Consider the following 27,475-nt stretch of genomic DNA (forward strand, 5'->3'; position numbering starts at 1 on the left):
CAGATACAAATACTAGAAATCTAAAAGTTCAATCAGATACAAATAAATCAAACAACAGACCATGTGCCTCGGTTTAGGTCCAAACCTTAAACCCTAAATTTCAATGACAAAATCATCTACCAATGTGAGTTAGACACGTAGCGGAAAAGTGGGAAAAGTGGGAAAGGCCTACCATGTTTGTGCTGCAATCTGACGGTATCGGAAGAAAAAGAGATAGAGAATTGGTTGCCGCAACTTCCCCTATGATCCTTTCTCATTTTCTAGGAATACAGTCAGCTACCACAACATAGCTTGAATAAAGCATTCATAAATTTGTTGGAAGTATAACGCAACTCTAAACAACAACATTAATCTCTATAAATTACCAACCGGAAAGATCATTGTCCCTAACCTTCATCAAAAACGAAAGCTTTAAGAAGATAAAGTTTGACATCACGTGCAATAAAGTTCTAAGCAACCCTTAAGAACTTAATGATAATGAGATGATTATGAGGTCACGCAATTCCTAACTCGAAGGAGATGACTGCTTCAATTTTGCTTGTAAAATAAGTCCAGCTTCATCGGCTAATGTTTTCTTCTTAGATGCAACCTACATTTTAAATTACAAGTTTCATTACCAAAACAGAAAGGGATCCTTAACAATCAACAAACATTCGAAGAACAAAAGAAATTTAATCTTGTTTGCCAAAAGAAAGCACCAATATTGAAGGAAATCCATCTCAACCTAATCAACTATTCTTTTCTTCTCTTTTTTTTTTTAAGTTTTCGATACATTTATTCCTTTACCCCAAGAGAACCTTAATCAGTATCATCCCGCAATGAGAAATTACAAAGATGTATCCACGTGGACATGTATGACACAAGATTAATCGGAAGGAAGAGTGATCCTTCCTAATTTCAGAAGATTTAAAGCAATCAAATCTAGGGAACAACTAACAAACAAGTATCAATGACTGCGGACTTGGTCCAATTAGTTCATGCTTCCACCTATACGAGGTGATATCTAGCAAGTCTAGGATTCAAACGCAAAAGAACCTTAATTAGCAATCAAATCTAGGTAACAAGTAACAAACAAGTACCAAAAAGCCCAGACTTAGACCAGTTAGTTCATACATACACCTTTAAGAGGTGATATCTAACACGTCTAAATGATTCAAATGCCAGAGAAACTTAATTAGTACCATCCAGCAATGAGAAATTACAAAGACATATCCACGTGCATATGAACGAAACAGAACAAATCAGAAGAGAAAGCCACAATCAAATAAGCTTTAAAACAACAAAATCTAGGTAAACAACTAACAAACAAAAACTCATTAACCCAGACTTAATCCAGTTAACTCATGCATTCACTATCTAGCAGGTCACAATTCGAATCTTAATATCTGCAAAACCCTTTATACTATCTATCTTTTTTACCAAAAACAGGAACTGACAAGTACCTATCAACTCTTTATAGCGTTATATGCTTCTTTCCACCAAAAAATGATGAGCTAAAGGTAGAAGAAGGTAAAGGTACCTCGATAAGTTGATCGAAATTGGATTTCAGTAAGTTGATCTTACGCTCGCAATAATCTTTGCCTTCAGCCATTGTTTTCTGAAGAAAAAAAAATCAAAATACAAAACAATTAGGGCAAATTAGATCATACTCCAGCAGAAACTGCAAGCGTTGAAGAAAGAAATAAATAGGGGAAAGAATTATATAGGGACCTCAACGAAGTATCCAGTGCCAATATCAACGAGAACCTTATCGGCATCGTCGAGTGTGCCGGGAACATAGAGGGAAGCAGTGAGAGGAACCAACATTTTCTTCCCTAAAACCCAAAAAAAAAATCAATATATATAGTATATATGACAATTAAGATATTTTATTACTAACAGAATGAAATGAAGGAGGTGATTGATAGGAGATGGGATGGTGGACGGACCTTGAGGGCGGAGGGAAAGGTCGTGGAGAGCGGCGGAGGCGTTCTCGAGGCGGCCGGTGGCGGCGCGGATGTTATTAAGACTGTCTTGTAAGAGATTGACTTCAATATCTGCTTGTTCTTTGACTGCTTTGAGCTGATCTAAGCTCATCTTCTCCATATCCCCCGTTCTGATCACTTGTTGGCTTCCTCCTCCTCTTGACGACGCCATTGTTTTTGCTTTTTTTCTTTCTTTCAGCTAATCGTCCCCTTTTTTCTCTATGAAGTAAAACCTAGAGATAGAGATTGCAAAAATGGAATCGAAAAAAATCGAGAAATCTATATCCTAATATCACCGAACCGGCAAACCCTATTTCATATTTTCATTTAAAAAAAATCTATCATGAAATTATAACCTCATATATTAATTTAATATAATAATAATAATAAATAGGGTAAACTATACCAAGGTCATTAAACTATATACGTTTTGGTAACTGAACTTCAAAAAGTAACAATTTAATCACTAAACTATTCAAAAGTTTCATTTAAGTCACTGTACTATTTGAATTTTTTTATTTAAGTCATTGTGCTATTATTTTTTTGGGTAAACTACACCCATGGTCACTTTTGTATACCTTAGGTTACATTTCAGTCACTTATGTTTGAAATGTTACGTTTTAGTCACTTACGTTATTGTGTTGTAACATTTTAGTCACTGAGCCGTTAATTGTCATTAATGGTGTAATGGTAAGCTGACGTGGCACGTTAAATTATCATTTCAAACAAAAACTTTAGGTTAAATTATACAATTGGTCCCCATAATTTTTCGTTTTGAGCAATTTAATTATTTTATGTTCTTTTAACTTTCTTTCTTTCTTTATTTTCCATTCTCTTCTGCTTCTCCCTCTGTTTTCCTACCTTCTTTATTTCTTTTAACATACTAGGAAGTCGAATTGGTAGTGAAGAAAGAAGCATGGTATGGGTTTATGGGTTTTAGTTATAGGGTTTTTGGTTATAGGCAAATGATGACAGTTGACTTCCTACTTCTTTTTTCACTGCCAATTCGACTTCCTAATATGTTAAAAGAAATGGGAAAGATATGAAAACAGAGGGAGAAACAAAAGAGAATGGAAAAACAAAAGGAAAGTTTAAAGAACATAAAAGAAAAAAATTAAATTACTTAAAATGAAAAAAATATGGGATCAATTGTATAATTTAACCTAAAATTTTGTTTGAAATGATGATTTAACATGTCATGTCAGCTTACCGTTACACCATTAACGACGATTAATGGCTCAGTGACTAAAATGTTACAACATGATAACGTAAATGACTAAAACGTAACATTTCAAACATAAGTGACTAAAACATAACCTAAGGTAAACAAAAGTGACCATGAGTGTAGTTTACCCTTTTTTTTTGCTTTAAAAAAAAGTTCATCTAGCAAGTTCTAAGCAATGATTTTGCGATCAATACAATGGATTAATATTCATCAATGAGTAAAATAACACAACTTAGATCATAATCAATCTAACAGTCAATGTTGGGGATCAAAGAATAAAATTATTTGAGTTTTGGTTCGTAGATTCGTGGCGCTCAAAGTTGTTTCATGAAAATACTAAACAATAGAAGAGAAGGGGAAACAAAACTTCCGATTGGTACAAACAATGCAAACAAATAAGGTCATATAGTAGTGACTTCAACAGTTCAGTGACTTAAATAAAAACTTTTGAGTAATTCAATGACAATTTTATAACTTTTTGAAGTTGAATGGTCAAAATGTAAACTTACTAATAATTTAATAACCTTAAATATAGTTTACCCTTAAAATTAATACTTTTATGATAGATAATTTATTTATTAATATTTATAATATATAAAAGGTCATTACAAAATTTTTACCCAGAAAAAAGTTCAAATATATATAATTAAAAAAATATAAAAATATATCATTTTTAATTTTTAAAATAAATTCTATAAATATGTTTGAATTTTTAAAATTTTGTAAAAAAATATAAAAATATATTAGAAAATTTAAAATATTGTAAAAAATATAAAAATATTAGAAATTGTAAAAAATAAATTTAAATAGTAAAAAAATATTGTATCCTAAAATAAAGTATATATTGGTGAATCACATTCAAAATATTAACAATTTGATATAAAAATTGCATATAGTTAAAAATACAACCAAATTTTATAAAAATTGTATTTTTAAAATATTTTTAAATTTTGAATAAATTTTTATACTATTTTTTATCATTTAACAAAAGATATATTTTGGTATTCAAATGTAACAATATTAAAATTTTAGAGTGTAATTAGGTTTTAGTGCTGATTTAAATAAATTTTATTATTATTATTATTATTATTATTATTATTATGTTTGAATTTTTGTGATTTTATCAATAGAATAAATGTAGTATTAATTGTAAATTTGTTTAATTTGTCAAGTACAGATTGTAATTTAATTTACATTTTAAGGTTTATTTAATAGAAGTTAATTGTTAATATATCAACTAATTATGAATTTACATCAAATCGACTCTAAAACTCAAGTTAAACACTAAAAAGTTGTCGTTTGAGTTTTAGTTTGGTTGGCATCGGTATTGTTGTCGGTGTAGAGGATGTGGGTTTAAACACATTTTATTCACCAATTTAAGGGTTGAGGAAGGGTTATAGGTAGTTTTAAATATTGTATAAAAAACATTAAAAAATTAGCATCGTTATCTTCAAGTACCAATATGTATGACTTTTGTCAAATACAAGTACCACATTAGAAAGAAAAAAAATGTCAAACTTAGATAACAAAATATGTATTAAGACTATTTAAAATAAGTTATACTATTTTAACTTTTTATTTGAAAAATCAATAAATTTAATCACTTGACCAAAACTTAATTTTGATGTATTATTATTATTATTATTATTATCATCATCATCATCATCATCATCATCCACACTATATTACCTCTGTTATTTTTTAACACACCCATATATTTTAAGTAATTTGTCAAAGCAATTAATCACATCAAAAAAAATTGTTAATATATTTTTATATAATTTATTTTCATCCATATTGTACTATAATATTTTTTTATCGTCTAATTACTTGGTTGAAATACGTCAAATATTTAATTATACAATATTATTATAAAATTACATTTTAAATATTTTTAAATAAATATAAGAGATAGTAGGTTCGAATATGTTGAAATGCGTTTATTTTCTATTTAAATGTTAGGAGGAATTATAGATAATTTTAGTTTTTGTATAAAAATTTTAAATAAAAAATAAACTATTCGAAATTGATTACTTCGAATCCTTCGGTTACGAGGTCCCATTGGTCGCCACTGGAGAGAGGATGGATAAAACATAACATAAATGCGGTTGTGTCGAGGAATGGTATGTCTGCATCGAATGAATGAGTGATTAGAGTTGATGGTGCTACTTGGGTATGTGATTTTTCTATGTCAGTGGATAAGTAGATGGCTTTTAAATTTGAAGCTATAGCTGTTTTAGAGGGTCTCCGCTTAGCATGGGAAAAAAGATCAACACAAGTTGAGTTTGAATGCTACAATGCTCTTCAGTGGAATTTCTATTGGCAGATGAACCGCTATTATCTATTCAGGGATTGTTGTTAGCTGATTGTAACAGCCTTTGACGTGTTTAAGTGTTTTTTTAATGTAATCGTAGTTTGTTGTTATTTTCTACCCAAACTCTAGCTTGAAAATTTTAAAATTTAACTATAGTTTTCATTTGTCTCCATTAAACCCTAGTTATCATTTTTATTTGGTTTAATTGATAGACTACACCTTAAATTATATTTCTTTTTTCAATTTGATACCTAAAATTTTTATATTACTTAATCACCCCAATTACCCAAAATCTTAACCCTGCTTATTTTATATTAATAATTTTATATTAATATTAATATTAATTAAAAACAATTATATTAATAAATAAATAAAAATTCCCTCCCCCATCCTCGTCCCTCTCGGCTCCCTCCCCCACCACAGCTCTCCCCTCCCTATCCCTCTCCCCCACCGTCCCTTCTTTTCTTCCAGTTTTCTCAAAGCCGCCCCTGCACATATTATATTTTCAGTTAAACTACTATCAGAGGAAATGATAATTAAGTAGCAGGATATTTACAAATCTATGAATAATTTAATGGAGGACAATAAATTGGAATGCAGATATTAGAGAAGGAAAGCATTCTTTCAAACTAATTTAGAGTGACGATAAGCCTTCTTCATTCTATCAACACAAATATATCATTGCTGGTTTTAATCAAAGGGTAGAGGTGTTGAGAACTTTGAGGAAACCAAAGAAAACATGACTGGGGCAAGCGGAGTAAGATCTCTGGGGGAAACACCCACATAGGCTGTTGCTGTTGTTTGTTTTGGTTTGGTTTTGATTTCAATCATCATTGAACACAAATATATCCTTGCTTCTAACACTAGAACAAAGTTTAATATCAGATATATATGCATATCAAAGAAAATCGCAGTTACTTGGCATCCCTGCAATAAGAAACAAGGAGAGAGAGGGGAGAGCGGTGGTGGGTGGGAGGGAGCCTAGAGTGACGGTGGGACGGGGAATATTATTTATAAAATTATAAAATCAGAAAATATAGTGACGTGGCATGATATGAAGGGTTAATAATTTTTTTAAACGGGTGGTAAGATTTGGGATAATTTGGGTAACGGATAAAAAATTTGAAGTACTAAATTGAGAAAAGAGGTATAACTGAGGGTGCAATTTGTAAATTGAGCCTTTTTGTTATTATAACGTTGTTAAGTGTTTATTTTCCTTTAAAATAAAAACAAAGGGGAAAAAAAAAAAAACCAAACAAACAACGAAAGAAACACTCCACCCAACGACAGCTCTCTCCAATAATTCCTTTTCTTTTTCCCTTTCATTTTAAATTTAGATTCTTGAATTATCCTCCGGTTCGATCTAGTGAACCGCGGGTTTCTCTCCGATCAAAGAAAATATTCTCCAACGAAGAATATCAAAACGGAAATCGGCGGCGGAGGGAAGCCTGAAGAATGTCGGCCGAACAAAAGGAACAAGTCCCAAACCCTAATGTTAACGACAACGATAATTTGAACAGTGAAAGTAAACAAGAAGAACGTCAGTCATCGACGAGAACTCCTTTTACTAATCTCAGCCAGGTCGATGCTGACCTCGCTCTTGCTCGAACCCTCCAAGAACAGGTTTTTTTTTGTTTTTTTTTCTTTGGATTTATGTGGAATTTATCCTTTTTTTTTTAATTTTTATTTTATATTTGTCGTAGGAAAGGGCATATATGATGCTTAGCATGAATAATGATGGAAGTGATTATGGGAGTTGGGAGGGTGGAAGCTATTTAAACGATGATGATTTCAATGATCTCCATGATCATGACGATACCGATGACGATGATGATGAGGGGGAATATGATGGCACTGATGCTGGTGATGTGGATGCCTTTGATTTTCATGATCATTCTGAGGATGGGGAGGATGATAATGACGCGAGTGTTGAACTCGATCCGGCTGATTTTTCGAGTGACGAGGCTTATGCTAGAGCACTTCAGGATGCTGAAGAAAGAGAAGTGGCTGCTAGATTGTTGGCCTTAGCTGGGATTAATGATGGTGAGTGTTAATTACTATGGGATTCTTGTTAATTGTTCAAATATATAAAAATGCTAAAGAGTGTTTACGTAAGTTCTACTAATTTGCAGGAGGAACTGTTACCTTAGAGGATCATGGACACGGTGGTAACTCTCAGGTACAAATTATTGTCAGTATGATTCTTGACTCAAGTTCCGTGCTTACATATGAATCTTTAGGTTGGTTTGTGGAAAAAAATTCAATCAAATAAACAGTTTGCAATCTTAGGCTATTTATTGATATCTTAAATCATTGACCTCAATTCCACCTTCTTTGCTAGATGACTCTGTTGGCAACTATCTTTTATCGGAGTGGTGATATGAAGTTATCATAATTGTGATATTGCATTTGGAACTGATATAAAGTGGTTGGTTTAAGGTTATCTAGACTTTAGTCTCCATGTAGTTGTAACTTGCATCTACTATTTAAGTTACTCGGGATTGGGTGTGAGTGTTGGATACCAATCTATGTCTGACACAAGTATTTTAATCTTTTCTAAGTTTTTCGATGTACTTACTACTTAGAGGGTCATATTCCCATATCCATGTCCGGATATGCGTCAGACATGTGCTGGACACAAGCGCTTTAAGAAAAATGAAGAGTCCGAGCAGCATAAGTGTATTGTGGTTGGATTTTTTGTTTGTTGGTCATATTAGCTATGGAGAGTAAGTTAACCGGGATTTATGGTTGTCCTACCTTTATGAAAGGTGCTTTTGTTTTACTTGGTGCATAGTGTCAATATTCATACGAGGAATGAGCAAGTAGTTTGCGTCTTTGAATTTGTTTATCTGTTAGGGTGGGTTTGGATGGGCGATTGGGTGTGGTGCGGTGCTTTTAGTCTACTTTTTGTCTTACGCTACAGTGTCTAATCTCACCACCACCGCTGTTTTTACACTAACCGCAGGTAAACGCACCGCCCATCTAAACTCACCCTTAGTCTAATAGTATTTTGTCCCCTTGCTATTAAATGAAATGATTAACTGTTGGCCAGAAAAAGAAAAATGAAATAAAGGAACTGATTTATGTGTTTTATATTATCTGGACATGCTTGCATATGTGTTTGTTAATACTTAGATGGCTACATATTTTCCCGTGCCTACAAGGATGTGAAATGCAATAGTATATGAAGAAGCATAATAGACTTAGATGGTTGCATACTTTCCTACATTTGTACAAGGATGAAAATTGCACTAATATATGTGGAAACATAATATTACTTGATGGTTGTCTATTCTTATTTGGTGTTTCTTGTTGGGATCTGGTGATATGTTGGAACAAAGAACCTGTATCAAGTATTTTTAACAGTCGAGTTTTTTCATATTAATGGTGCTGAGAATTATAAATCTGCGCTGCTTGAAAGATGAGGAACATGTTGTGATCGGTTCAGCATTGTAGTGTTCATATGTTAAGGTTCTCAACATTTCTCTTCTTGGAGACCCGTTGTTAGATTATATTTTTACTTGATGCCCATGGTCATTCTTTGCTATCAAGTCCTTTGGAGAATTGAAGCAAGTCTTTACACTGCTCTTTAATGAGATTTGACTTCATGGAATAGTGAATCCATATTCTCAAATTACCTTGACATTTCCAGATAGAACATGAATTTTTCTTCCCTCTTTCTTTTTTCCTTTATTACTGGGGTTTATTATTTCGATTTACTTCAAGTTTTCAGTCTTTTAGTGACGTGTTTGCAGGATACTTGGGAGGAAGTTGATCCCGATGAGCTTTCATACGAGGTAAGCTGTCTTGAAACTTAGACTCATTTTAACATTTTGCTCAAGCTCTGTTGCTAAGATCAATTCCATCATTCAGGAACTCCTTGCACTCGCTGAAGTAGTTGGAACCGAGAGCAGGGGCCTTTCAGCTGATTCAATTGCCTCCTTGCCTTCACTGATATTCAAGGCAGGAAATAGTCAAACTGGAACCAATGATTCGTAAGTTCGATTGCCATACTCTTTTCTTATGCCTGAACTTTTTTCACTCGATCTTTAAATCTGTTCCCTTGTTTTCAGGTGCGTCATTTGCCGTGTAGACTACGAGGATGGTGACTCCTTAACAGCACTTTCTTGCAAACATTCATATCATCCCGAGTGCATAAACAATTGGTTGAAAATAAACAAGGTATGGTTATTTATATCCTGTTTTAACCGCCTTCCGTTTTATTCATGTCGTATACATGTTAGAACACTGTTTTATACAACCCCATCGTATGTTATATTTTGTATTTTTCCGTGTTTATTGCAGGTCTGCCCTGTTTGTAGTGCCGAGGTCTCGACCTAATGGCAACGTGACTGCTTGTTTTTAATATGCAGAATGTGTCTTCTCTTTTGTATGGGAAAGAAAATAATTTGGTATCAGTTCTCTTTAGTAACTTTTGTGTTGAAACCACCTTTGGAATTAGGTTACTGTCTTTTATGGCGCCTTGGCTGTGTATTTTTAGAGAAATTTTTTTTTTTGATAATAGAATTGGAAACATTGAATATAAATTGGACTGGACCAGTTGGTCAAACCGGTTCAGTCCACCGACTATGTAAGAAACATCAACGGCAGAAAAACCCTCAGAATTGCAATCCGATCTATGGGCATGAGTAAACTTATTCATGAGTTAAGTTATTTGTCCAAACTCGAAGGATTGCTTCATGAGTAAGCTTATTCACGAGTTAAGTTATTTGTCCAAACTAGAAGGATTGCTCGAAATATGAAAGGATGTGGACAAGATATGAGGCTCAAAGGGTTTAGACAAAAAGAAACTTAAGTTTGTTTAAAATATGAGTCAAGAAATTCAAGGCTTCAGTTTGGTTTGTTCTGTTTTTATACTTTTGTAATATATTTTTATATTATATTTTATATCATATAAATTAAATCTATAATAATACAATATTATGTAAATATTTAAAATAATAAATAATATGGATGGGTTTAAAACAAGTTTGAGTTAGCCATTTATAAATATAAACGAGTTTAAATAAAATTTTAGGTTGATTTGAACTTAGATAAACATAGGTTAGGTCTAAATTTGATTCGGCTCGGCTCGGCTTGGCTTGGCTCGGCTCATGAATACTTCTATAAAGAAAGTTAAGGTTGATTGATTTTTATTTTTATAAAAATTCTAATTTACTCATAATCTTTCCAAATTAGAGAATACTAAATGTCATTGAACTCATGCGATTAATTACAATAATCAAGGTTTTCAGAATTAGATAGTTAGACATATTGGTCAAGTCATCAATTTGTTTGGTTTGATTAAATAAATCATTAAAAAATTATAAAAAAATTTGATTTAATTGATTTTTTACTTCAATTTAACTGATCCATATCGTTTTTGAGTTAATCAATTTAATGATTTTTTTACTAATACTTTAATTGATTCCCTACCTAATCAATCCATATAATCCAACTAAAATAACCATAATAGTCAATTTAACGGATATTCAGTGGGTCAGGAGGTTTAAACTTGCACTTTTTCCAAAGTCTCCACTCCCCGATAATATTGGAGATACTCACGCAATTTCCAACATTGACATTTATGAACCCACAGAAAAATATCTTAAAATTCACAAATATCTTCCTTCTTTCATCCATACAAACATAATCTCCCTCTCTTTATCCCCTTTCATTTCAATCAAAAACAAACACCCAAATCCCCCAACGAGTAAAATGCCTGCAATATTTTTACCTTTGTACACACCTTCAACTTCAATCATAAACAATACCTTAACTTCGAAACCAAATTCTAAGAATTTGCCTTATCATCATCATCGTCGTCGTCAATCTTTAGCATGTAAGGCTTCGGCCGATTCTCCTTCTTCGATACTCAATTTCGATCTCTACGATCTTTTGGGAATAGAAAGCTCGTCGGATCAATCACAGATCAAAACGGCTTACCGTGCCTTGCAAAAGCGGTGCCATCCTGATATTGCTGGACCAACGGGTCATGATATGGCTATTATACTCAATGAAGCTTATTCGGTTTTGTCTGATCCTGGTTCTCGTTTGGCTTATGACAAGGTTAGTTGCTTATTTCTTCTCCACATGTTGCAATTTGATTTACTTGGATTCGGTTGTAAGTTGTGAGTAAAGATATAAGATTAAATTCTGTATAGTATAGAATTAAGATTAAGCTCTACTCAAAATTTAAGGTTTGATATTCAATTTGAGTTTAATCGAACATCAATTTTTAAGCTTAAGCTTAGTTAAGTTCATTTATAACTTTTCCTATTCAAATTCGGCTTGATCGAATATCAATCAATTTTTAAGCTTAAGCTTAGTTTGAAACTTAATTAAGCTCAAATAAGTTCATTTATCACTTTTCCTACTCAAATTTAAATTTAAACTTGATTAAGCTCAAATTTATTTAAGCTCAAACTTATTCATATTTAAACTCTCCTTTTTTCTATTAAAAATATAATTTCATATCTAAAAATATAGAAATATTCGTTGGCTGCTCATTTTACTGTTTTAAAGGAAAAGAAAAAATAATTTCTTTAATTAAATTAATTATAAAAGTATATAAATATTAATATAAAATATTTTTTATATTTTTTATTTCTGAATAATAAAATGGCCCGTGTCAAGTTAAAAATGCAAACTCAAGTTCACTTCAAAGCGGATAGTCGAACTCATGAACACCTCTATAAAAATATATTAAAATAAAAATCTTAATCAAGCTCACAATCAGTTTGAGTCAAAGATTATGGTGCTTGAATTTGGCTCGATTAAGATAATTATTTAATTGAATTCGAGTTTTTATCAAACCGAACTCGAATATTTACGAAAACCAATGTCTCATTTAAACCTGAATATACATCAGACAAGGGGACCGGCAACATAGTTCGTAAAATCCTAAGGTTGGGATTCAATGAAAAAGTGCAGGAACAAGCAAAGATGGCAGAGCTTAAGGGCTATACAGGGAAGCCATTATATTCAGTGTGGCTTGGTTCTGAAAGTGAACAACGAGCAGTGTTTGTTGATGAAATCAAGTGTGTTGGTTGCTTAAAATGTGCTTTGTTTGCCGAAAAAACGTTCGCTATCGAATCCGTGTACGGAAGAGCTCGAGTCATCGGTCAATGGGCTGATCCCGAACACAAAATCCTAGAAGCCATTGAAGCTTGTCCTGTTGATTGCATTTCGTAAGTATCTTGATCCCGATCTTGCTTTTCCGCGTTCCATATGTTTAGTATCGAACACGGATGCTATCGTGTTCAGATACTCTCTTGTCTTTTAACTTTTTAAACATGACAGAATGGTGGAGAGATCAGATCTTGCGGCATTGGAGTTTTTAATGTCGAAGCAACCTCGAGGAAATGTTCGAGTTGGTGTCGGGAATACGGTGGGCGCTCGTGTCTCGAACATATTTGTCGAAGTAAAGAAGTTTCAAACCAGATATTTTGATGCCATGGACAAAGGTTCTAACAAAGAATCCAAGGTATATAGGCCAATAAATACGTAAAAGTATTACGGAAGACTTTATATTAAAAATCGAATTATATTTTGTCCTCTCTACTAAAAAATGGGTAAATTAATTTCTGTATCTTAGATTCAAGAGCAAACTAGTCTTCACGCATAACTGTTTGATTATTCTATCAATCATGTCATTTTTTAACAGTAAAAATGAATAAAATTTTTAATAGAAATAGTCAGTTTGCTATTTGATCCGAAGTATATAGATTAATTTATTTATTTTTTGAGTAAATGGAGCAAAATGTAATCTAACTCCTAATATAAGGGTATTTATGATACAAATACCCCGTTTTTAATGAAATGACTGCTACAACTAACTCTGCAATGTTTATTTTAGGAGGCTGACCGTCGTCGAGAAGCAAGGATGTCGGCAATTCATGCGATAAAATCGATTTCAAGATGGTGGTATTGGCAATCACCTAATAGCGGTACACCATCGGCCAAGTCTGAACTAAGCTTGACACACATTTCCCGAAAATCATCTGAACCAAACATTAACAAGATCCGTGATGCCGCTGCTGCTAGAAAACAAGTAAGGGAGAGTTCAAAAACGACCAGATCTCGAGCCCCGTCGAGTTATTTGTACGATGACGAGTATTGGATCCCATCAAGACATGCTCTTCCAGCTTCGGTAGAAAACAACTCAAGCTCTAGAGTTGCACCAAAGCCTCCAAAAACTAACCCGAGGAACGAAACGGACAACCTACATTACGGAAAAGATAGAAGGACAAGGAACTCGATAGAATGGGGAATCCCAACGGTGGCTGCAATGGTGGCTGCTGTTATAGTTCGACTACAAGTCGGGGACAGAGTGGCCGGTGAAATAACCGAACACGTTGGTGGCTCGCTGGCACTAACAATGGTTAATAGCTCATGGTCCCAAGTTATTTTAGCAGGGATTACATGGTACTTGATTGCGTCAACCATAGTGGAACTAATAGAAACAATAAGAAATAGATAAGGGATTCACATAGGAAAAACAGAAAATTTTCACACAAATATAAATTGGTTAATTTCTGCTATCAGTCCCTGTATTTTGTGAAAGTTACAAATTTAATCTCTATACTTCTATTTGATAAAAAAGTTTAGTCCTGTACTTTTTAAATTTTAAAAATTTAGTCTTAACTCAAAGAGTAGTAGTTAAATTTATTTGTTTAAATTCAATTATTGGCATTGTGTAGATTTTAATCTATTTCTCCACTCGAATCATTTTAAACTCCTGTACTTTTTAAATTTTAAAATTTTAATCTTAACATAAATAATAATTATTAACCTGTTAGCTAACTTCATAGTGAGTAATATGTAAAAATAAAAAATCGATATGATATTATATATATGATTATATATTTGCCACATTTTATTTTGAAAATAATAAAACTTAATTGAATAAATTTAACAATTATCGTTTGGCGAATATTGGAATTTTAAAATTTAAAAAGTATAACGACTAAAAATAATTAAATAAAAGTATAAAAATTAAATGCATAACATTTACAAGTATAGGGACTAATAGTAAAATTTAACCTTTTCAATGTCTAATACCGATCAACTAGTTATTTTCACTCTTCATTTTTTTTAAATACTCGTAAAAGCTACGTAGTTTCACATTCATACAAGCAGAGCAACGTAGCATTATTCACATTTAAAGTGTTTCAAAAATGAGATATAGGGTGGGTTTGAATGGGCGGTGAGTTTACCTGTGGTCAGTGTAAAAACAGCGGTGGCGGTGAGATTAGATACTATAGCGATACTGTATCGTGAGACAAAAAGTAAACTAAACGCACCGCACCATACCCAATCACCCATCCAAACCTACCCATAATTAGTACCGGTACTTAGTCGAGTAATCTTTCGGAGCAATCACGAGACCGCGACCCTTTCTTGCTCCGCGGTATACAGTTTCGACGATGTCGATGAACTCTTGCTTGTCCTTGAGTGCCCAATTGATTTTGTTGTTGTTTCCGGTGCCGAGATCAATCATGATGTGCTTGTTTCGAAAGAAGAACATGACCGTGGACGGATCGTAAAGCTCGTACATCGTGTTGAACTCGGGCACTTCGGTTATGTCAACGACGTAAATTACGGCAAAGTTCTTTATTTTTTCAGCAACTGAAGAAAGGACTTCATCCATCTGAAAAATGTAAATTAACTTCACCATCATAACTCTAAACGTAACAAAATCAATGTTAAAAAACCCAAACCAGTTCTTTATTAATGGTTTCTTTTTTATATTTAAATAAATGTTAAATAGATATTAAGTTGACTATATATAAACTTTTAATAAATAAAAAATATAAATTTATTAAATATTAAATTAAAAATAATATAAATATTTTTTAAAAAAATTAAAAATAATATGAGCGAACTTAAGATGAACTTGAATTAGAATGAGTTTAGACAAAAATTTTATACTCATATTTTAAGTCGGACTAAACTTAATAAATATAAAATATATTAATGTCATGCTTAAATTTAATCCAAACTCAAACCTAATTCGTCTCAAACACTTCTACACCTATACCCAAATACATATATAATTTTGGCCCAAACAAGACATTACTTCTTAATTCAACCAATTTAACGCTCCGTTTTAAAATATGAATTTAAAATTTTGAATTTTGAATTTATTTATTATATAAATGGTAAGAATAGAATGTATGTATTATGAATAAATTAGTTAAGATTTAATATAATATAAAAATAATAATAAAAACATGAATTTGTTAAATAGGCATTTAAAATTTATCATAAATATTATATTTTTAAATAATTTACTACTTAATTTACACTATTTTTTAAATTCAAATCTAGATTTTAAAATCCTAATTTTCAAAAGCAACCTAGAGATAATTAATGCAACTCATGCATATATCACCTGCAGACTGCAGCCATTACATTCTCCATGCATAACCGATTTTATAAAGCAGGACTTTCCTTTTCTTGAAGTGCCTTTCCTATCTCTTCACATACATACATACATACACACCCAGATATTAGCAAAACAAAAAGGGATAACTTTTTTTTTTTTGACTTTGGTACTTACACTTAGTAATTACAATCATTTTAGTCTTTTAACTTGAATTCTGTCAAAAATTTATAATTTTGCTAGTATTACTGAAATCGGATCGAAAACTAATTGATATAACTGTCTAAACAAAAAAATTGAACCGACTGACTCGAAAAATGCTTGAAGCTGGTAAAAATAAAAATCGAGACAAAAATAAATAGTTGAACAGATTAAACATGTCTATTTTTTAAATGTTTATGAATTTTTAATCATTTATTCAATTACTGTTAATGCAACAATTAAATAGATTGAACTAGTATAGAAAATTGATGAGTTGACCTATTTAATCACCAATTCGATTATTAAAAAATTGAATACATCAATACCACATTATAATTTTTTAAAAATTTTGACTTAATTACATTATTCCATGGTTAAGACTCGACCTGGCCGAAGTAACTAAGAACTCCGAAGTAACTATTTCGATATTTTTTTTTTTGGTCCTATCCGCTAGATTTTTTTGAATTGCACATACTTTGTTCTTCCCTTTCTTTTTTCCAACCCATTCTTTCCTTCGAATTCTTTGTTTTTGTCTTTATCTTATCTCTTAAGACGAAATTTCAACTTCATAAACTAAAGTGGATAAAAGAAATTCAGGTATAAAAAATCAAGGAGCAAAAATTATACCAAACAAAAATTCTATATAAGAATAATCCAAAAACCAGTTCATCGCCATTGCAGACAGACTCCAAACAGAATTATCATACAACTAAGGTTAAAGGTAACAAAGCTCAGTGTTTTAAGGAATCGATCATTATGCATAAGTTTATATATTACTAGGATTCAAACTTCAAAGAGTGAGTGAGTTTGATCGTAATTTTATTTTTTGAAGTTTTCCATGTATTTGAATGTTAAAAGCTTAATGAAGTTCATATCAATGTTACGAAAACATAATTTATTGAAATTCTGAAACATATATATAATTCTAAATAAATTTTGAAATTTGTGAATTATTTGTCGTGAATCAAATCAATTTTTAAAAAAAGCTGGAAAAACAACATAGTTCATAAGGTAATGGCGTATCGTAGGTACCTGCATGCAAGTTTCGTCCCAATCATGGCCGAAACGGATGATGACGACGCGTTCTTCTTCGGCGAGGATGGCCTGATCGACGGCCCACCCCGAATGCAAGTGCGGCAACAGGTACGACATCGTTTTTCTCCCTTTCTTATCAGTCTTTTTTGCTTTAATCTTCCCCCTTCCCTTTGGCTTGTCCTCTGAAAACCGTGGAAATCTGAATATTTTTTATTTATATAGAAAATGGTGCTATGGGCATGGCGACGAAGGAAGGCTCTGGAAAGGTCCTCAGCCTTCTACACACTGCGTGTAAAATTGGTTTGCGATCTCCCGCCCGCTAAAATCATGCCACGTGTTTAGTTTGTCGATCACCTGTCTTAAGTCTAAGATTCGTCTTGTCCGTTGACTCTTTTTTTTTTTTTACAAAGGAAAATATGAAATTTTGTTAAGGCTTGGTTTTAGTGTTAATTGATGATGTTTCTTTAGATGGTATTCTGTTGTTTAATTAAAGACATTGGTTGTTCTCACCGTGAGCAATTGATTGGTACCAGATTAGTTACATGTTAAATTACTTCGAAAATTCCTATATTATAGAAATTGTATCAAATTAACCCCTCTATTATTAAATAGATCAATTTGGTCCTTATATTTCAAATTGTAATAGAATTAACATGTATTGTATTATAGAGATTGTATCAAATTAGTCCCTCTATTATTTTTTTCACTTTGAATATATTAACTCTGTTAGGCAGTAAATAATATTTTTTATACAGTAAATAGTAACTTTATTCCAATTTCACATTATTTGCTTCATTTAATAATAAAAGGATTAATTTGATCAAGTCTCTATAATAGAGGGACCTCTTGGGTACATTCAGCATTAATATATACTTATCGGCAATTAGGAGGCTCAATTGTAGTAAAAGAATTTGAGATGTAGCTGGGGAATATGGTGAAGTTGATAGGGAGCTAATCGAGAGCGGCTTTGTTTTTACGAGCGGACATTGGCATCGACAATCCGTCAAAAAACGATGTTGTAATGGCGGCGGTTGAAAGTGGTTGTAAATCCGGCTTCCGGCTCCATTTAGGCGCTGTCATGGGGGATGATAAACTAGTACTACCATCTTGATCTTGCAAATTCGACGTACTATATGATTTCCTCACTGCAGAAAATTTATCAACCACGAAACCGTCTCCGATACCTATTGAAGCGGGATTGAACCCTACCTCGGCATCGATTAATAAATTAGTACGGCTTGCTGCTTTGGTTCTTAGTGCCAAGCCTTTCGATGTTATCGTGGAAAATCCTCCGGTGCTGGTGTTATTTTCCAATAGCTTTTCAGGGGTACAGTCGGCCTCCGATTTTGGCCGCCTTTTGAACAGTTTCTCATTCGACTTATCTTCACTTTCTTTAGCAGCTTCTACAACAGACATGACATTGGTTCCGACTTCACCATTTTCATCAAAAAATGCATTAGCTTTGTTTTTACAATTCCGATGAAGCTTCAAAGATGGGTAGGAAGCAGAGGAGGGTTTCAAGAACGGACTATCGTCCGGAAAATGAGTTTCCCCTTTCCTGTATACCGCCATCTCGAAACCTTCGGGTACCGTATTTCTTTCTGTCGATTTAAGGGCATAGAAACCTTGCAATGATGACATTGCAGGAGAGACCCTTCGATGAGTCGTTTTCAACGACTGGAACGAATCGAGCAAATCGGGAGGCAAATGTTGGGCCGTCGTTTGGTTCACATTGTTTTGTCTGCAAAAAGAGTTATCACACTGAGATAAGTCCAAGATGCATAACTTCGAAAAATCTTCAGTCGTAGAAAACGAGACTGAAACATCGAGTCCGGAGTTCTCAAGAACAGGTTCCTCGATACATAAAACTTTCACAATCAGCAACTAATGAATAGTACAAGAATGTGTTTTCCGAATTGGTCAATTTTGAGAAGAATTTTTTCATAACCAAAAGAAATTCTAAAATCAAACAAGTGAATGCACTTTCATTATGTTTTGCAATAGTATAATCTAATTTAAGCTTCTTACTACATTAGTGTATATATAAAGAAAGAACAAAAAGTGCATCAAAGGGTTTGAGAAATGCATACCCACAAATTAACCATTCAATTCAAAATCATAAGAAAGCATCACAACAAATCATGAAGCTTAACATACAAAGGTGCAAAAATGAAACTTACAACTAATTCTAGCAGCCATCAAAATGAATAGTTAAACGGTAAAAGTATCATAGAGGCCCTTGTATTATTAGGAGTTAGATTACATTTTACCCCTTTTAAAAAATTAGTAAATTAGCCTTTGTACATTAGATCAAAGAGCAAATTGATCCATCTATTAAAAATTTCACCTATTTCTGTTGTTAAAATTTCGTCTTTAAACGTCAACATGAGGTACACATGACATGTCACATATTAAAGTTTGGTTATTTCATTAGCTACGTCAGTTTTTAATAATACAAATTGATCAAAATTTTAACAAAAAGGACTCATTTGCTCTTTGATCTAATGTATAGGGACTAATTTATCTTTTTTTTAGTATAAGAGACAAAATGCAATTCGATTTTTAATATAAAAACTTTCATGATATTTTTACCTAAGTTAAACGGCTCATAGAACAATTCGTATCGGAATTATAAGAGAAATAAGGTGTAATACCCTATTGCTTCGCAACCATTTGACGAGCAAGGCGACGGCGGATGCCGCCCTGGTAAAGGAATCTGAATTGACTTAAGAGCAAACATTTGAAAATCTGTAACCAGACCGTTCATCTTTTTTATATCAGCTACCTGATTATTTCACACACATAGCAGCAGCAATTTGTCAATACCTATAGACAAACTATAAATTATAAAAAGCCTAACTATGAATCATATAAGGTTAAAAGGCAAATAAATCCCACTATAAAAGTAAGAAGTTTAATCCTCCTATATTTACTTTTGACGCAAAAAATAAAATTTTAAGTGGAGATAAACATAAACATTATAATATATTTACTTGTTTGATTTTGGTTAAATGTGGGGGTAAAAGTAACATGGAGGAGTTAATTGCATTTTCTCTTTTACTCAAAAATGAGTAAATTAATCTTTATATGTTAGATCAAAGAATAAATTAGTTCTATTAAAAATTTCATCAATTTCTACGGTTAAAAATTAGTTCTATAAAAAAAATCAATTTCTAATATTAAAAATTGGTTCTATTCATTATTATACGCTAGTTCAAAGAGCAAATTAGTTCTATTAAAAATTCTATCAATTTCCACTGTTAAAAATTAGTTCTATAAAAAAATAGTTTAATTGGTTCTATTAATAATTATACGCTAGTTCAAAGAGCAAATTAGTTTTATTAAAAATTTCAACAATTTACTCAGTTATCTAATGTACCGGCGTTAATTTGCTATTTGTTTTAGTAGATGGTGCAAAATACAATCTAACTTCTAGTACAAGGGGCTCATGGTACTTTTACTTTAAATGTGCAATATAATAAATAAACTTTAATTTTATATAATTATATATGAATTTTTTATATAATTTATTTTTCACAAACTATTAATATTGCTATTGATATATCACCATTTTTCTTTACATATTCCATGCACATATAATCATACGTAGAGTTACACCAAATTCAAGATTATGTTATACATTTGATCAAAATTTATATATAAATTTAATATTTATAAAGAAAAAAAAACCTAAAATTCAACATTTTAAAAATATGATAAGGACTAAATTACTCAATTTTTTAGGTCAATTTAAAACACCACAAATTAATATTGTCTTTTACATTTTACCAATTTGCTTCAAAATTAAATGCATTTGAACTAAATTGCTATAAAGATTGATTTGCACTAAACAAGTTATAAAGTATAAACATAACAAAAGAACTACCACAAAATCCTAAATTATTAATTTAAATGATGAAAATTAATTACCTCAACGCCGTACTTGATGGCGACGCCGGCCATAGTATCGAACCGGGAAACGGGATGTTCAATGTAACCATTACCCCGTAACGACGGATCCGGCGAACTTTGATCCCTTTCTTTCTCTAAAATACTGTAATCGTTGCAAATTTCACTGTATATTCCATTCGCGCTGTAACTGTAATCTCCATTGGCAATGCTATTACACCTTTCTCTTTCCATCTGCAATTTCCAAATTTCCTTTTTTTTTAAAAACACAAATTCCCTATTTCATTACCCTAATTTCATCACTCCCCCTTATTCGATCTTCCATACTCCATTTTTTTTGTTGTTGAATCGAAACTTAAAGAATCTAGAACATTGAGAACTGGTAAACTAATTGTTCTTTTTTAAATTTCTATCGAATTGATTGAAAAATCAAAATTAGACCCTTAAGTTAATTTTAAAAAACCTTACATCTGTATAAAAAAAAGAGAAAGAAAATAAAATAAATAGAAAAAGCCTTCAAATTAGGAAACTGAATTAACAAAAAAATAAAATAATTACTGTGAGGACAATAGAAAATAAAAAGAAATGGAAACCTTTAATCGTATATGAGACTTTCTCTTAATAAAATATTGTTTTCTTTCTTTCTTTCTCTTAAAAGTATGATTATCAGTATTAAACTCAAAATTCCCTCAATTAAATTAGCAAGTTTTGACCATGAAAATTTATAAAATTCCTATTTTAACTTCCGAAAATTGTCAACGAAAGTTCTAAAAAAAATTAAATTTCGGTGTTAAATCTCCAAATAGAAGTTGATGATCGATTAGAAATATGGGCGAGTTGATCTTTGGCTTATCTATTCAAAATTGTTCCGACAGTAAATATAAAAAATATAATTATTTTAATTAAACAAATTTTATAAAAATATATTTAAAATCTAGACAAATATTTATACTACACATCAAAATATAATGAATTTAATGAAACATACGAAGTAATTATAAAATATACATAACTAAATTTTTAAATTTGTAAATAATAAAATTACGAAAATATGAACTAATGAAATTAACTATCATAAAAAAATAACTAAAATTCCAAATCCAAATAAAATACACTTAAAATAATATAATTGACTTCAAAAAATAATTTCAATAAAAAATCTAACATTAACAAAAATAATAAATTTTAATTTGTAAATTAAAAGTATTTTCCTCATTTACTATGATACGGATCAAAGAAGAGTTTAATATTAACAAAAATTAATTATAATAGTTAACAATAAATAAGACAATAAAACAAAATTGAATATTATAAATATTGCAAAATATATAAATGGTTTGAAAACAGTGTATTCCAGATAGACACTAGACAAATGGGAAAATTCTAGTACAAGGCATATAATAATAAAACTGTGAGATTCAACATACTAGTTAATAAAGATCTTAATCTAAACCAAAACCAATTCTTTTTGGTACATGACCAAAAACAATTAAGCAGAGAGCTAATTGGAACCTCCCACTTCATTAATCCTCATCATTAAAAGTAGTCTTCCTTCCTGCATTACAAATAAATTATAATTTGATTTAGCAATAATACAAAATCCCGGTATTTAATTGGTCTAAACCCCTTTTTCTCAATTTTCCAGGTTTAAACCAAGTTCGGCTCATTAATCTCGTATTCATAAAGATGTAGGATTCCCCCAGTTGAATCAATCCCAATAATGTCTGAACCGAACCAGTTTGGACCAGGAACCAACCAAAGTACCAGTCCAAAAAATTATTTTGAACCAGTTAAAACCCGAAACTGGTACAAACAGGTTGAACCAGTTAAACCGGGTTTTTTATTTTTAATGATTTTTTAAACAAGCTAAATGGTCCAACCACTGATCATAGTATTTTAAACACTAAGAAAAGCAAAACATGCTGGAGTAAAATAATAATACCTGTGCCAGCAGCAGCAAGGTTTGGCTTATTATAAGGTGTTCCACGTCCACCTCTGCCACCGCCAAACCGACCACCACCACCACGCCTACCACCGCGGCCACCACCATCCCTTCCTCCCCGACCACCGCGACCTCCACGGCCACTGCCATCCCTTCCTCCACTCCATCCACCACTCCTACCACCACCTCTTCCACTGCCAAAATCGCCTTTAGGTTTTGCCTCATCCACGGACAAGGATTGATTATTAAGTGTTGATCCATCAAGTTCTAGAGCTTTGTTCAAACTACCCTCATCTTTGAAATCCAAGTACGCAAAACTGCAAATTGATTTGCATATGATCAGATATGGAGTTCCACTAGAAATAAAATGCATACTTCCAAGACATTAACATTCCAAGATCTTACTCGGGTGCAACTGTGGAATATAGTATGTGTTTAAGACGGGCATTATAGGAGGGACATGACCATTCTCAAATACGGTACAAGAACTTCCATCTATGTTACTTGAAAAAGGTTTTAATGTATAGGAGGATCCTTGGATGGTCATATCCTTGTATACTCGTAACCCAAGAGAGGGATATGGCATCATTTGAGGATACTCAACGATGAAATAACAGCAGCATATATTTTCATAATACTAACCCTTTCACAGCACCGGAATCCCGATCTGTTGGTATAGCCACCCTAGAAATCTCTCCACAGGAACCAAAGTGTTCTTGCAAGGAATTCCTGATCTGCAAATGTTTCAGGCACAACAGATATAAATACAAACAAATTCAGGAAAACAGGTGGAGGAAGAACAGAGCAACCAAGTTTAAAGCAAACATCTAACCGTATCCTCATCGAGTGATGCATCAAGTCCTTTGACGAATATTGTTCGAGATTGACCTTTTCCACCTTTCTGGAATGAATTGTTCCCATTGCTGTAAAAGGAAGGTGCAGGAAATCGGTTGAAAACATTAATTGAATTAAATAGCTACTTCTAATCAAGGGTCCACAAGATATATATATACACAGACAAATTCACAAATTAAAGTAGGGAAAACTTACCCACTGTATGGTGTATATGCACCCCTTTCACGAGCCAAATCAAGTCTAACAGCACGGTTCATCAAATATTCCCCATTCAACTCCAGGGCCTGAAAAGGGGATGATGTTAGTTAATAACTTTACAACAGCTATATAGCCCATGCATATAGTATCGATTTTATGATGTTATGACATTCACAAGCATGCAAGTCATATGCTTGCAAAATATGCTATTACATATGCAAGAACTCGACACAAAAACATTAACCGATTACTAGCAGAATACACAAACAAAAAGTTAGCTTATGCATTAGATATCTATGTTATAAATACAAGAAACCTACTTTCTGTGCAGCCTCTGCAGTGGCAAATTCAACATGTCCATAGCCCTTAAAGTTCCCCTCAGCATCAGAGGAAAAACGAACTTCGACGACTTCACCAGCACCTTTAAAGAAATTCCTTCTGCAGTGTATAACATAGAGAAGATGAAATATATATTCCAAAAAAGATAAATTTAGAGGGACCAGAGAACCTAAACATACACATCAGCATCTTCAATTTGAAAGGATAAGTTTCCAACAAACAGTGTCTTCGATCCTGTGGATTGGGTTTGAGGAGTTACAGGTGTTTGGGGCTGCAGAAAAACGATGATCAGATTCTGACCAACTTGACAAAATGATCAATAACTCAACAGGAAACTAGTACTTACAACTTTCTTTGCAGACTTCAAGTCCTGCTTAGCAGGTGTTGTAGCATCGACCATTTCCACATCTGTGTCCTGATTCCAATATAGAAGTACAATAATGCCTTGAACAATCATTACAACATACAAAAAGTATCATATAGAAGATAGGTTCCTAAAAAATTGTACTTTTTTCTTTGGAGCTTCTTCTTCGTCACTTTCTTCGTCATCATCTGATTCCTCAGATTCTTCCTCTTCACTACTGCTTGCTTTTTTAGCAACTTTAGCCTCTTTCTTAGGAGTCTACAGTGTGAAATAAACAGATTGCCAAATTAGTACAAGTTAAATAGAAAGTTAACAGTAACCAGATACACCTCATTCTTCAAACGATAAAGCACACCTCTTCATCCTCAGACTCACTGTCATCAGAGGAGTCACTGCTGGAATCCTCAACCTTCTTGGGGGGAGGAGCAGAAGCTTTCCTCACAGCAGGTGCTTTCTTTACATCCTAGATTAGTGCAACAGCATCAATAACATATATGAAATAAATAAATAAATTGAACCGAGAACCATATGAATGAGACATCACACCTCTTCATCAGATTCCTCCTCAGAGCTGCTATCGCTAGATTCAGTTTTAGGCTTTGCAGTCGCTGAAGGTATGTTCTTTGGAGGAGGTTTCTACACAAGTATATATATTCAGTTAGTGGAATTATAAAGATTGATAATAACTAAATACCAGCAGAAAATATGGGTCTTATAAGGACCCCTAGTCTATTATAGGCATCCCAACACTCACAACATCTTCATCCGAAGAGCTGTCACTTTCTGAGCTATCACTAGACTCCTTTTTAGTAACAGCAGTTGGTTCTTTCTTAGGAGCAGGCTTTGATTTTTCCTGCATATACAAAACATTACATTTATAAGCTAAACTTTTTAAAACAAACTCCAAATCAGATTGAAAAGCAACCATCATTCAACAATCCAGCACTTACATCATCTTCATCCGAGCTGCTATCTTCATCTGAAGAATCCGAAATCTCTCCTTTCTTAACAGGTGCAGCACCATTTTTAGCAGCCGCTACTTCTTTTTTTGCAGCAGGCTCCTATAAATCAAAATTCAACAATAAAGATAAATTCAAGATATTCTATAGCAATTCTTACATTCTATCTATACTATTTGTCTCAATACTAACATCATCCTCATCAGAATCATCGTCAGAAGAAGAATCCGAACTGCTATCGGCTTTCACTGTCTTAGCAGCTGGAACAGCAGCCTTTTTAGCAACTGCAGGCTTTGTATTCTTGGCAGGAGCTTCCTGTAAAACCAAAAAATTGAATGTCAACAATCACAAAACGGAACATCCTCCAACCATACTAATATTAGTGTTACTCGGACTCTATTTTCCCTTTTTAAGTACTGCATCCGACACATGGACTCACACCCTTAGTCCAAATTACATAGGAGCATAATACTCACTTCATCAGAGGATGAACCTTCCTCGCTACTCGAGTCAGAAGAATCAGAACTACTAGCTTGTTTTGCTTTCTTTGCAGGTACAGAACCATTCTTCACGACAGCAGCCTGTTTCTTCACTGGTGCAGGTTCCTGAACAAAACAAAAACAACAATAAAATAGCAAAAACAGATACAAATGTACCTTCACATGCTTCATTTTACTATTCTATGAATGCATAGCCTAGGTACTTAAAAGAGAAATGGGAGCTAAAAGCTCATGAAAAGTGAACTATCAGCATAAATCAATATCATGAACAAATACATAATCATAGTTGGTTTTCGCATACATCTTCGGATTCTGAAGAGTCATCGGAAGAACTACTAGTTTCCTCCTTCTTCTTCTGAGTCTTAGCTTCAACCTCTTTCTTCACAATAGCCTGTGCCACTCCATCGTTTTTCTTCTGCTTCTTTGCAGCCACTTGTTTTTCAGGAGTTTCTTCAGCATCTCTCTTACCTATACAATCAAAAAAATACATGAAAAACAAAAACAAACCAAAAAGTGAATTGTTTCCCAAATACAAAGAACAATAAAAACCATAAAGCAACCAGTTCTCATACAACGAAAATCATTCTAAAAATCTTGAAACTTTATCACACATTATGGGTTATACAACAAACACATATTTAAAACTCAAAACCCAACAACAAAAACATATTTAAAACTCAAAACCCAACAACAATAATTAAATAAAAATAAATACCTTTCTTTCCAGACTTAGGAGGAGCTACAGCAGGAGCTGCTTCAACCTGTGAAAAAAGAACACAAATTTAAGCCATTAAAAACTACTTAAAAGAAAAACACATTAAACCAACTGGAGAAGCTTTTAATAAAATGAAAGAAAAGAAAAGAAAAAAGAGTACTTTGGGGGTTGATTTCTTGCTTGATTTTCCCATAGTTTAAGAAGAGTTAAAGAGATTTTCAAAACTGACTTATGATTTTTATGGGATTAAAAGAGAGATATAAGAAACAGCGGCTGAATATCAGCAAAAGAAGTTACAAAAACCCTACTTCAAAGAGGATATTTTTGGAGTTTGGAGGTTTAGGGTTTTGTGAGGGGAAGAGTCGATAGAAAGTGAGGATTATATAGTGGTGGGTGTCAATGTGTATTAAACATTGCCAAAGAGGGCGTTAGGGTTTTTGCATGTCCGCATCAAATTGAAGCGGTTGAATTGCACGTGTAAATGACAGTGCTCAACCGGGCCGCCCTGCCTGACCCGGGTGGCCTGATTTATTTTGGGATGGGCTTCTGTTTAATATTTTTAATTTTC

General features: G+C 32.6%; 6 protein-coding genes across 7 annotated transcripts; 2 read left to right on the top strand and 4 right to left on the bottom strand.

Moving 5' to 3' along the window:
• Nucleotides 1-335: 335 nt before the first annotated feature.
• LOC107928971 (probable prefoldin subunit 5) lies at nt 336-2,355 on the bottom strand. Its single transcript, XM_016860288.2, has 4 exons — nt 1,929-2,355; nt 1,711-1,814; nt 1,520-1,597; nt 336-589 (listed from the first exon to the last, which is right to left on the bottom strand). Exons 1-4 carry the CDS (start codon nt 2,134-2,136, stop codon nt 506-508), a joined length of 474 nt encoding a protein of 157 aa, XP_016715777.1. The 5' UTR covers nt 2,137-2,355; the 3' UTR covers nt 336-505.
• A 4,368-nt stretch (nt 2,356-6,723) lies between these two features.
• LOC107928938 (E3 ubiquitin ligase BIG BROTHER-related) lies at nt 6,724-10,173 on the top strand. The gene is made up of 7 exons (XM_016860247.2): nt 6,724-7,126; nt 7,207-7,546; nt 7,636-7,682; nt 9,259-9,300; nt 9,377-9,498; nt 9,577-9,685; nt 9,809-10,173. Exons 1-7 carry the CDS (start codon nt 6,959-6,961, stop codon nt 9,842-9,844), a joined length of 864 nt encoding a protein of 287 aa, XP_016715736.1. The 5' UTR covers nt 6,724-6,958; the 3' UTR covers nt 9,845-10,173.
• An 888-nt stretch (nt 10,174-11,061) lies between these two features.
• On the top strand, nt 11,062-14,138 carry LOC107928819 (chaperone protein dnaJ C76, chloroplastic). The gene is made up of 4 exons (XM_016860096.2): nt 11,062-11,572; nt 12,437-12,693; nt 12,806-12,989; nt 13,362-14,138. Exons 1-4 carry the CDS (start codon nt 11,222-11,224, stop codon nt 13,983-13,985), a joined length of 1,416 nt encoding a protein of 471 aa, XP_016715585.2. The 5' UTR covers nt 11,062-11,221; the 3' UTR covers nt 13,986-14,138.
• Nucleotides 14,139-14,514: 376 nt separating this feature from the next.
• Nucleotides 14,515-17,435, bottom strand: LOC107928829 (thioredoxin-like protein YLS8). 2 transcript variants are annotated; one of them, XM_041086643.1, is made up of 3 exons: nt 17,124-17,311; nt 15,900-15,984; nt 14,515-15,155 (listed from the first exon to the last, which is right to left on the bottom strand). In XM_041086643.1, the coding sequence occupies exons 1-3, from the start codon at nt 17,147-17,149 to the stop codon at nt 14,847-14,849; spliced, it is 420 nt and encodes a 139-aa protein (XP_040942577.1). In that variant the 5' UTR covers nt 17,150-17,311; the 3' UTR covers nt 14,515-14,846. The 2 variants fall into 2 exon arrangements, with proteins under 2 accessions (XP_040942577.1, XP_016715596.1); XM_016860107.2 differs by lacking the exon at nt 15,900-15,984 and having other exon boundaries at nt 17,124-17,435.
• Nucleotides 17,436-17,764: 329 nt separating this feature from the next.
• On the bottom strand, nt 17,765-21,556 carry LOC107928840 (uncharacterized). The gene is made up of 3 exons (XM_016860115.2): nt 21,057-21,556; nt 19,781-19,911; nt 17,765-18,867 (listed from the first exon to the last, which is right to left on the bottom strand). Exons 1-3 carry the CDS (start codon nt 21,267-21,269, stop codon nt 18,078-18,080), a joined length of 1,134 nt encoding a protein of 377 aa, XP_016715604.1. The 5' UTR covers nt 21,270-21,556; the 3' UTR covers nt 17,765-18,077.
• Nucleotides 21,557-22,326: 770 nt separating this feature from the next.
• LOC107928939 (nucleolin 1) lies at nt 22,327-27,359 on the bottom strand. The gene is made up of 18 exons (XM_016860248.2): nt 27,068-27,359; nt 26,908-26,953; nt 26,494-26,660; nt 26,169-26,297; nt 25,885-26,007; nt 25,684-25,794; nt 25,488-25,586; nt 25,280-25,369; nt 25,089-25,196; nt 24,878-24,991; nt 24,716-24,784; nt 24,549-24,640; nt 24,351-24,468; nt 24,028-24,116; nt 23,810-23,900; nt 23,620-23,711; nt 22,978-23,294; nt 22,327-22,590 (listed from the first exon to the last, which is right to left on the bottom strand). Exons 1-18 carry the CDS (start codon nt 27,098-27,100, stop codon nt 22,559-22,561), a joined length of 1,920 nt encoding a protein of 639 aa, XP_016715737.1. The 5' UTR covers nt 27,101-27,359; the 3' UTR covers nt 22,327-22,558.
• Nucleotides 27,360-27,475: the final 116 nt, after the last annotated feature.

The sequence above is a fragment of the Gossypium hirsutum genome, chromosome D01 (assembly GCF_007990345.1).
Source record: "Gossypium hirsutum isolate 1008001.06 chromosome D01, Gossypium_hirsutum_v2.1, whole genome shotgun sequence".
Lineage (NCBI taxonomy): Eukaryota > Viridiplantae > Streptophyta > Magnoliopsida > Malvales > Malvaceae > Gossypium > Gossypium hirsutum.

Excerpts from the sequence above, each read along its gene's own strand:
- LOC107928938 (XM_016860247.2), top strand. The coding sequence starts at position 6,959 with ATGTCGGCCGAACAAAAGGAACAAGTCCCAAACCCTAATGTTAACGAC. Across the intron at positions 7,547-7,635 it reads CTTAGCTGGGATTAATGATG|GAGGAACTGTTACCTTAGAG; the intron begins GTGAGTGTTAAT and ends ACTAATTTGCAG. Across the intron at positions 9,686-9,808 it reads ATTGGTTGAAAATAAACAAG|GTCTGCCCTGTTTGTAGTGC; the intron begins GTATGGTTATTT and ends TGTTTATTGCAG.
- LOC107928829 (XM_016860107.2), bottom strand. The coding sequence starts at position 17,243 with ATGTCGTACCTGTTGCCGCACTTGCATTCGGGGTGGGCCGTCGATCAG. Across the intron at positions 15,156-17,123 it reads GGGACGAAACTTGCATGCAG|ATGGATGAAGTCCTTTCTTC; the intron begins GTACCTACGATA and ends TACATTTTTCAG.
- LOC107928971 (XM_016860288.2), bottom strand. The coding sequence starts at position 2,136 with ATGGCGTCGTCAAGAGGAGGAGGAAGCCAACAAGTGATCAGAACGGGG. Across the intron at positions 1,815-1,928 it reads CCTTTCCCTCCGCCCTCAAG|GGAAGAAAATGTTGGTTCCT; the intron begins GTCCGTCCACCA and ends TTTGGGTTTTAG. Across the intron at positions 1,598-1,710 it reads GCACTGGATACTTCGTTGAG|AAAACAATGGCTGAAGGCAA; the intron begins GTCCCTATATAA and ends TTTTTTCTTCAG.
- LOC107928819 (XM_016860096.2), top strand. The coding sequence starts at position 11,222 with ATGCCTGCAATATTTTTACCTTTGTACACACCTTCAACTTCAATCATA. Across the intron at positions 11,573-12,436 it reads CTCGTTTGGCTTATGACAAG|GAACAAGCAAAGATGGCAGA; the intron begins GTTAGTTGCTTA and ends GAAAAAGTGCAG. Across the intron at positions 12,990-13,361 it reads GTTCTAACAAAGAATCCAAG|GAGGCTGACCGTCGTCGAGA; the intron begins GTATATAGGCCA and ends TGTTTATTTTAG.
- LOC107928840 (XM_016860115.2), bottom strand. The coding sequence starts at position 21,269 with ATGGAAAGAGAAAGGTGTAATAGCATTGCCAATGGAGATTACAGTTAC. Across the intron at positions 19,912-21,056 it reads CCATCAAGTACGGCGTTGAG|GTAGCTGATATAAAAAAGAT; the intron begins GTAATTAATTTT and ends TGAAATAATCAG. Across the intron at positions 18,868-19,780 it reads AATGGTTGCGAAGCAATAGG|ACAAAACAATGTGAACCAAA; the intron begins GTATTACACCTT and ends CTCTTTTTGCAG.
- LOC107928939 (XM_016860248.2), bottom strand. The coding sequence starts at position 27,100 with ATGGGAAAATCAAGCAAGAAATCAACCCCCAAA. Across the intron at positions 26,008-26,168 it reads AAGGTTCATCCTCTGATGAA|GAAGCTCCTGCCAAGAATAC; the intron begins GTGAGTATTATG and ends TTGGTTTTACAG. Across the intron at positions 24,785-24,877 it reads AAGAAGCTCCAAAGAAAAAA|GACACAGATGTGGAAATGGT; the intron begins GTACAATTTTTT and ends TATTGGAATCAG.